General features: G+C 49.5%; 1 protein-coding gene across 1 annotated transcript in view; it reads left to right on the forward strand.

Moving 5' to 3' along the window:
- The first annotated feature begins 1,418 nt into the window (after positions 1 to 1,418).
- Positions 1,419 to 8,344, forward strand: part of MMP8 (matrix metallopeptidase 8) — a 15,231-nt gene continuing 8,305 nt past the window's right edge. The window contains exons 1-5 of the mRNA XM_086679271.1: positions 1,419 to 1,714; positions 3,640 to 3,884; positions 4,431 to 4,579; positions 4,667 to 4,792; positions 7,309 to 7,470. Coding sequence (XP_086535397.1) covers positions 1,580 to 1,714; positions 3,640 to 3,884; positions 4,431 to 4,579; positions 4,667 to 4,792; positions 7,309 to 7,470 — 817 coding nt within the window. The 5' untranslated portion in view covers positions 1,419 to 1,579. The remainder of the gene's footprint in view (positions 1,715 to 3,639; positions 3,885 to 4,430; positions 4,580 to 4,666; positions 4,793 to 7,308; positions 7,471 to 8,344) is intronic.

The following is an 8,344-nucleotide window of genomic DNA, read 5'->3' on the forward strand; positions in this document are numbered from 1 at the left end:
GAGGTCCAGTTCTAGCTCGATCTCGTCCGTGAAGCCTTCCTTGATTCCACCTTCCCCCACCATTGCTTTTTCCTCCAGACTCCCGTAGCATTTCATCCCAACCGCTCTGACCTTCTCTCCCATAATCGAGTACCCGTCACAGCACCTGGCATATGGTAGGTCACAGGAAACATTTGGGTGAATGCAGGAATCTACACCAGGAGCCTTAATCTGCTGCCCAGATATGTTTTAACCTGAGATGGATTTCTTTGAATTTTTCCAAAGCTCATGAGAAACTTCTAGAGGGACCCGAACTAAGTACTGTATAGCATCCCAAACAAAGGCCTATTTCCATATCAACACATGTCCTGTGTCGTAAACATTGGTCATGTTGACAAACACATTTATACACGCCACACCTGTCCTTGCAGGATACATGTAAATATATGTAAATGAACACACACAAAGACTGTCTAGTGACATGATCTACATGTACATCAGAATAACTGTGACCAGGTGACATGATTTAAAACCTGCCCAGGGGCCCCTCAAAACCAGTGCAGCCCATTTGCAGCCACAGGGGCTGAAAATCCTCTCCCCACATCTTTTCCCCTGGGGCACACACACCGTCTAGTCCTCCTCGGTGAACACAAGCCAGGGTCCCCCAGTTTGTCGCAGGCCTGGACCGGGTGCTCATCATGGGGCAGCCGGGCTCCCAGGTGTGGTTGCTGGAGTGCCTGCCCACTCGGAGTCTCAGGACCCATCGCTTGGATTGAGTCCGAGCCACCCCCCACCCCCCCCCACTCAGCGCATGACCTGTACAAGTTCTCTTCTCCGGATCTGATCTCCTCTGCAAAATGCAGGACATGACAGCATCCCGAGGCCGTGCAAGGATGGCCGGACACAACAGATGTACAGCAGGTACGTGTGGGACGTCATACGTACTCAACACACTGAGTACTCTTATCATCATCACTGTTGCTTTCTTTGTCCTTCCCATGGAAAATCCAGCTTGCGGCCTGGGGATTTTCCAACACACTGACGCCCAAACCCCATCTCCCAGAAGCTGCTCCAGGACCCCACACGGGCCCTGCTTGCTGACCACACGCCCAGCCACGCTCTCCTCACATCCAGAGAGGCTCTGGGATCCCCGGCCCCAAGATAACTACCATGAATCCAACAACACCCCTGCATAAATTAACCCGGCCCCAGCATCTGCCACACCTAGGAAATGGAAACCCACAGGTAACTGCTGTTCTCGAACTTCAGGATCAAGCTTCCCTTCCTTCCCCTAGACCAGACAGCTTGGCAAGAGTAAATCTCTGACCAAAAAACCCCAAGAACAGAGAAGAGCAAGTTGCAATTGTTTTTCTGTTGCGGGACACCGCCACCCCACCGTGGAGTCCCACATCGTGTTGTGGCATTGCACAAGTCTCCGAGCATCATTAACCCGTGTTGCTTCATGTTGCTGATGGGGCAATTGTTCAAAACACAGCTTTTATAAGAGACCAGAAGAGGACCGTGAGGGACATCTGATCCGCTGAACTCGAGGGTACCCAGGAGGAGAGGACCCTGCCCCAAGGGCCAGAGCAAGGCCAGGATGGCGGTGCTTGCGGGAAAGGCCATGTTCAGTCTGACGATGCTTCTGCCTCTGCTCTCATTCCTCCTGCACCTCTCCGGGGCCTTTCCGGTACGTTGGGAATCCCCGGAAGAGGAGACCACGCAAGTCGTTCAGGTAAGTTGACAATCCAGCAGGCGCGTGGTTGATGTGCCGCTTATTAGGAAATCGTGTGGGTTGTTTCTTCTTTCTAGTTAAATCAGCCCGAATGGAATTGTGCGGTTGCTTTGTTTGAGCTTGAACGTCTCGTGTCAGGGCTTTGGAGGGCCCCAGGCGGGGCTCTTCGATCCCAGGAAAAATATCGCTGTTGGGCTCCCTCCGGCTGGGGAGCCGTTGAGCAGGAACGGTTTTAATTGCAAGACTAAATGACTTTCTTTCTCGCAAACCTAAGATTCCCCCGTTCGCTTATATGCAGCCCAGTGACTACATGTCCGGTGTTGTCTGTATGGACTTGTCTTCGCAGCCAAAAATCTCAGGGGGACTAGAGAGCGTGAGGACAGGAAATCAGAAGGAACTAGAAAGCAATGCATAGTGCAGTGAGATTTCCTACTCCAGATTCTGAGGCTGTCTACGAACTATTCCGGGCACCATCAAAGCCAAACCCATAGCTTTTCCCCTCATCCCACAGTACAAGAGTCAGGCCACATTTTGAAGAAGCACCGGGAACGCTGTCACCGATTTGTCACGTGCAGTTTTCTTAGCATTGCAGTTGTAGAAAAGCATTCTTTCTTTTGCTTTTTCCCTTTGCTTTGTTCTTGAATATATCTTGCAGTGAGAATACTAAGCCCCAGGCTAATAGCTAGAGCTCACAGAGTGCTTACTCTGCACAAGACACCCCACTAAACGTTTCCCCAACACTGTCTCATGTCGACCTCACTGCAGCCCTGCAAGGGGGGATTATTGTTCCCACTGTGGACACTAAAGTGAGTCTTGAATCACTTCTGTGATGTGCCCAAAAACTCAGTTAATCTAAGGCAGAGCTAGTATTCGAACCCCAGCCTCTGTGAATCCCCCTTTCCCCATTTCTGTGCTCTGTCGTGTGCCCCTGGCCCCTTCCAGAGGATCTGCGGTGGATAAGAGGCTAATGCCGATGATGGTGCCGTTGCCCCAAACCTATCCGGAGCTCTCGTGAAACTGTCCGTTCTCACTTAAGAAGCATCCAGAAGGTCTGGGACTTGAATGGGCGTCTCGGCAATTTCCCTCCACGCACGCACTTGCGTGTCTTAGCGACAGGGACTAAACCTTCTCTAGAGGAGCAAAAAGATACGTAAGAGAGACTCTGCATTGATGCAACTGATACCTTAAAACATCAACAAATGCGGGGGCACCTGAGCGGCTCGATCGGTAAACGTCCAATTTCAGCTCAGGTCACGATCTCACGGTTCATTAGATGGAGCCCCACGTCCCACTCTGCGCTCACAGTGTCAGCAGCGTCTCGTTGGGATTCTCTCCCCCTCTCTCTCCGCCCGTCCCTCCTTCTGTCAAAATAAATGAACTTAAAACACTTCAAGAAATCGGGAAGGCCTAGCCAGTCTCCTGACTGCATACGAGCATCTTGCACACGGCCTTGGACCTCAACCCTTATGGAATACCTGTTTTTATGTTTTTTATTTTTTTTTAACGTTTATTTATTTTTGAGACAGAGAGAGACAGAGCATGAACGGGGGAGGATCAGAGAGAGAGGGAGACACAGAATCTGAAACAGGCTCCAGGCTCTGAGCTGTCAGCACAGAGCCCAACGGGGGGCTCGAACTCACGGACCGCGAGATCATGACCTGAGCCGAAGTCGGCCGCTCAACTGACTGAGCCACCCAGGCTCCCCATACCTGTTTTTATGTATAAACATTCCCGGGAGCGCTGAATGGAGGGGCCGTGCTGACCAAGGGACGGCGTTCTCTCAACGCCGGGCTGCGACTCTGTGTTTGCTCCTGTGACTACCAGCTTGTTAGACGGTTGGGAGTGACTTAGGAAGGACGCCGGGAAGCCCGGAGCACTGACGGAGGTGACTGAGCGAGTCCCCTCACGTGTGTGTCTCGGCCCAGAATTACCTGGAGAGGTTCTACCAGCTGCCGCGGGGCAGATACCGGTCCGGACGGAGCAACGGCACCAGTGTGGTTGTGGACAAGCTCAGAGAGATGCAGCGATTCTTCGGCTTGAACGAGACGGGGAAGCCAGATGAGCAAACGCTGGATATGATGCAGAAGCCGCGCTGCGGGGTGCCTGACAACGGGGACTTCATGGTGACCCCGGGAAACCCCAGGTGGAAACATACGAACCTGACCTACAGGTGAGATTCCCGAGCTTCGGGACGCGTTAGGGGTGTTCACGAGCGTGTGTGACGCACCAGGCGCTGCTCCAGGACACGGGGCCCACGGGACCCCGTGTCCCCACCCCGGGGAGACCAGAGTCTAGTGAGTGAGGCCAGGGGGTAAAGAGCAAAGACCCCACAGGCTCTCCTCACCCCAAAGCCTCCTCCAAGTCTAAGGGACGATGGCCACATCAGACTGTCCCTCTGTGAACCCCCTTCAGGCCCCGACAAAGGCTTAGTCATTACTCCCCGCGTATCCCGATGAGAACGATCTCCATCAAATACCACGATCTGCCGAGTCCTGAGTGGAAGGCCCTACATGTATTGAATCCCCCAACAGCCCTCTGAGAGGGGAGCTATGTTATGATCCTCCTCTTAGGACAAAGACACCGAGTTTGAAGATACGGAGGGACTTGTCCGCAGCCCCGAGCCCTCATTAGACCCTGTCCAGGGGCAGCGCATCATGTCACTGACCCCCAGGTGGATGAGCTCAGTGTGGTGACACCCCGTGTGCTCATTTTGAAGGATCCTGAAGTACACCACGCAGTTGTCCCAGGCCAAGGTGGAAACTGTCATTAGCACAGCCTTTCAAATATGGGCTAACGCATCATCCTTGACCTTCACCAAGATCTCGCAGGGAGAAGCGGACATCAATATCGCTTTTTACGAAGGAGGTAGGCCCTCCGCCCTCGAGCTCAGTTTTACTTTCCCGAGCTAACCTGAGACTCGGCAAGGACCTGATACGGGTTGTTCTATTTCAGATCATGGTGACAATTCTCCATTCGATGGACCCAATGGAATCCTCGCTCATGCCTTCCAGCCAGGCCCAGGTATTGGGGGAGACGCTCACTTCGATGAACAAGAAACATGGACCACAAATTATGAAAGTAAGTTAACCAAGGGCATGTCCACATGCAGCTTCTGAGTGAACTTTGTCATGTTAGCAGCACCACGTAGATACATACACACATCCAAGGGGTTTTAACATTTCAAACCCACACAAATGGACCTTTTTAAAATTTCCCTACCCCTTATTAGGTCAACTTAGGTTTTTGAAAAGCCTAAGGCTAAGTACTGACCTTGTTTCCTAGGATAGAAATCAAAAGGCTACAGACGACGGGTAAATCCAGCCAGTCCTGTTTGTATAAAGTTTTATTGAAACAAGGCCCCCTTGTTTATGTACCATCTATGGCTGTTTCCATGGCACAACAGCAGAGTTGCGTACCTCCTACAGAAGTACTCACAGAAATCACAAAGCCTAAAATATTTACTATCTAAACCTTTACAGAAAAAGTTTGCTGACCACTGCTTTAGGGGATATCTTTCTTTTCATATTCTGAAATTTAATGATGTTTGGAAAAGGTCCCTATTTTTGGAAATCCAGAAACAGTTGGGTTCATTTAGAAACCTATCCCACTTGGAAATGAGCCGCCATCTTTCTTGTCAAGTTATGTCATCTTTGTGGAGCTCTTCTTCAGTGGTGTGTTCCTGGGGACAAACTAAACCTTTCAGGAGAAGACTCATGATAAGAGTCAGATCACCTGAAGGGAAGGATTGAGAATAAGGACAGGTGTATCTGGACCATGTGGTACTTCACAAGGCCACAAGTAACAATACGCCACAGAACACATTCTAGAAAGTAGGAAAGGAACCTTTTATCCTTGCTTGGGACCTGTTCTTCCCACCATTTTCTCAAAGAACCAAGTTTCTCCCACCAAGTTCTCAAAGAACTTATTCTACCCAAGTCCCTGTGCTAGGAGCTGCCTATACCCTAAGACAGATAACACTCTCCGCTACTTAGAATTCCTAGAGCCCTCCTCACCGATCCACATGGTCATTCCCTCTTACCTGAACTAAATGACACAGGTTCCCACCTGGACTCTTTACCTCAAGTCTCTGCTCCCTCTAATTTTTCCTAGCACGATAGCAAAATTTATATTTGGAAAGCCTATCTTGGATTACATTACTCTCCTACTTAACCTTGCAGTGTTTACATTTTCTGCAACAAATAATATCCAAATACCTTTCCTTGGCATTGAAGCTCTCCGTAGTTTTACACCCTCATCTTTCATGGCTGTCTTCCTGTGTCGCATGCTGCAGCCACCTTGTGCATTCACCGTTCCCACATGACAGCCCCTGCTTTCCAACCTCCCTACATTTGCTCACATTGTGCCCCAAGCCCCCCCTTTCAAAATCTCTTTCTGTGCTATGTCACATGCCACCCCTCTGTTGTCTTGCAGCTGGAAATGAGGACATTCTCCTCAGAATCCCGACAGTCTTCGTGTCTCTTTCTCTAGCTGCTCTCCTCACTGTTTGGTGCTATCCAAGTTGTTGGCATTCATCTCTCCTTCTAGACTGTGCATCATGACAAATCCCCCACATTTGGTTGCCATTCAAGGCCCAACACTCAGAGATGTTTTTGGAGATGCATTCATGATTGCAAAAATACAAGGACGTGATGGTCAAGACAAAAATGTCTTGGAGCATGGGTAGAATTAGTGTAGGCTAATTGTCAACAGGAAGTTGAACGTTGTAGTTGGAGAATGGGGCTTGCCCTTGTACCTGGATTTGACCCCAGCTCTACCACTTATTATTGCAAGACCCGTAAGGAGATACCTGAAATCTGTGGGATTCAGTTCCTTTTCTGTAAAAACATTTCTAACAATACTTCATACAAATGTTGCGAGGACTAAATGGTATTATACTTCCTAGTATATGGAAAGTACTCTACAACCCTAGTTACTAATGTATAAGAGATAGGTGTGTAACAAAATGCTCAGCCTGTCTGTGAGATGGCCAGACTGAGAGATTCACATCACGAGTCAAATCCTCATGTGTCTGCTGGGCAAGTGAGGAGGTCTTGGACTTGGCCAAGGAACTTGGGTACTAATTGCCAGGAGCGCGAACCTTGGAAGTTTGGGTTCCCAACTGGCAAAGTCATTGTGCTCCTGGAAGTTAGAGATGGGGGAAGGAGCAGTGTTTGTCTGTTTCTGGAGGGGAATCCTTGAAGCTGCTTCGAGAATTCAGAATCTGGGAAGAGCTGGTGCCCGCTGAGACTCTACTGAAGCTGAGGGCTTGGGAGGCTGGAGAGGGCTGCTGAGCATCAAGAGACCATGGTGGCAGCCTCAGGTCCACACTCATGGAGTACCGGAATCAGAATGAAGGCAGCTTTTCTTGGTCCTAAGGTTTGATGCGAAGCTCACTTAATCTGAACGTGTAACTCCTACCTTGACTGATTCCAATCTCCATTTCTCCAGAAGCCTGCAGGAGAAATGCAAAAGAAGGCTTGGGCAGTGCTGTTTCTCCAGGAGCTTTTGGCTTGGAAGCTGCATTCCTTGAGATCAGAATTTCCTCCACCCTTGGATCCACTTGGAGCCATTCACCACATGTGCTTGCATTGCAGATTATAATTTGTTTCTTGTTGCTGCCCATGAATTTGGCCATTCCTTGGGGCTCTCTCACTCCACTGACCCGGTTGCCTTGATGTATCCCATCTATGCTTTCCGTGAACCCAGCACCTACACCCTCCCTCAAGATGACATCAACGGCATTCAGGCCATCTATGGTAAGTTTATCGGAAGAACACTGTGGTACACGGCGAGGTGTGGCACATCAAGGATGTTCTTCCCGGTCTTGTCTGTGGTGGTGGAAGTTGGAGGGCTCCTGGGGTCTGTCGGGAAGAAGGTACTGGTCAAATTTGGTGGATGTGCGCCATAGACTAACGCCAGGCAGGGACACCACTGAATTAGAAGTGCGCGTGGCAACAACAGAGATGGGTCTTCAAAACTTTGTGCTTCGTGGAAAAAAAAACCAGAATGATGCATATCACACAGTGTTGAAATTACACAGTATATGATTCCACATACATTAAAGTGCATATAGACAAAGAAGGCATTTCAAGAAACATGCCAGCAAGCAGATACATATTGCCCATAATAAAAGTGTTGTCTGTGGAAAACAGAATGGGAATAGCAGTGGAGGATGCAGAGAAAGAAACATCTTTTAAGGACATGGCTGATGCTCTCAGGGAGGGACCTAGACAAGCCCAGATCTTATACATCTCCTCCTGCTGCCTTCCTGGTCTCTAGAGGCTGTAAGAACGAGAAACCCGTGAGATGGTAGGAGGGTCTGTAAACCAGTGTGGAGCAGAGTTGGGGACAGCAGCACAGAACCAGGCACACCAGGAACCCTAGCTCGGGAACCTTCTCATGATGATAGAATTTTCCAGAAGGATGAGACCTGCTCTATCCTCCCCAACTCCTTTCCCCAAAAAACACCTCCTTCCTTTTCCCATCAGTGTTTTAAATTCTCTCAGCTACTAGCATAGCCCTTCATTCTACAATGAAAAAACACATGAAAACGCAAATACCCATAGGAAAAAAATACTGCTAAAATATGACTTAGGTTTATGCTACAGGTTCAAGGACCAATACCAGTTC

This window comes from Puma concolor, chromosome D1 (genome assembly GCF_028749965.1).
Source record: "Puma concolor isolate L17-30 chromosome D1, mPumCon1.1.hap2, whole genome shotgun sequence".
NCBI classification, from domain to species: domain Eukaryota; kingdom Metazoa; phylum Chordata; class Mammalia; order Carnivora; family Felidae; genus Puma; species Puma concolor.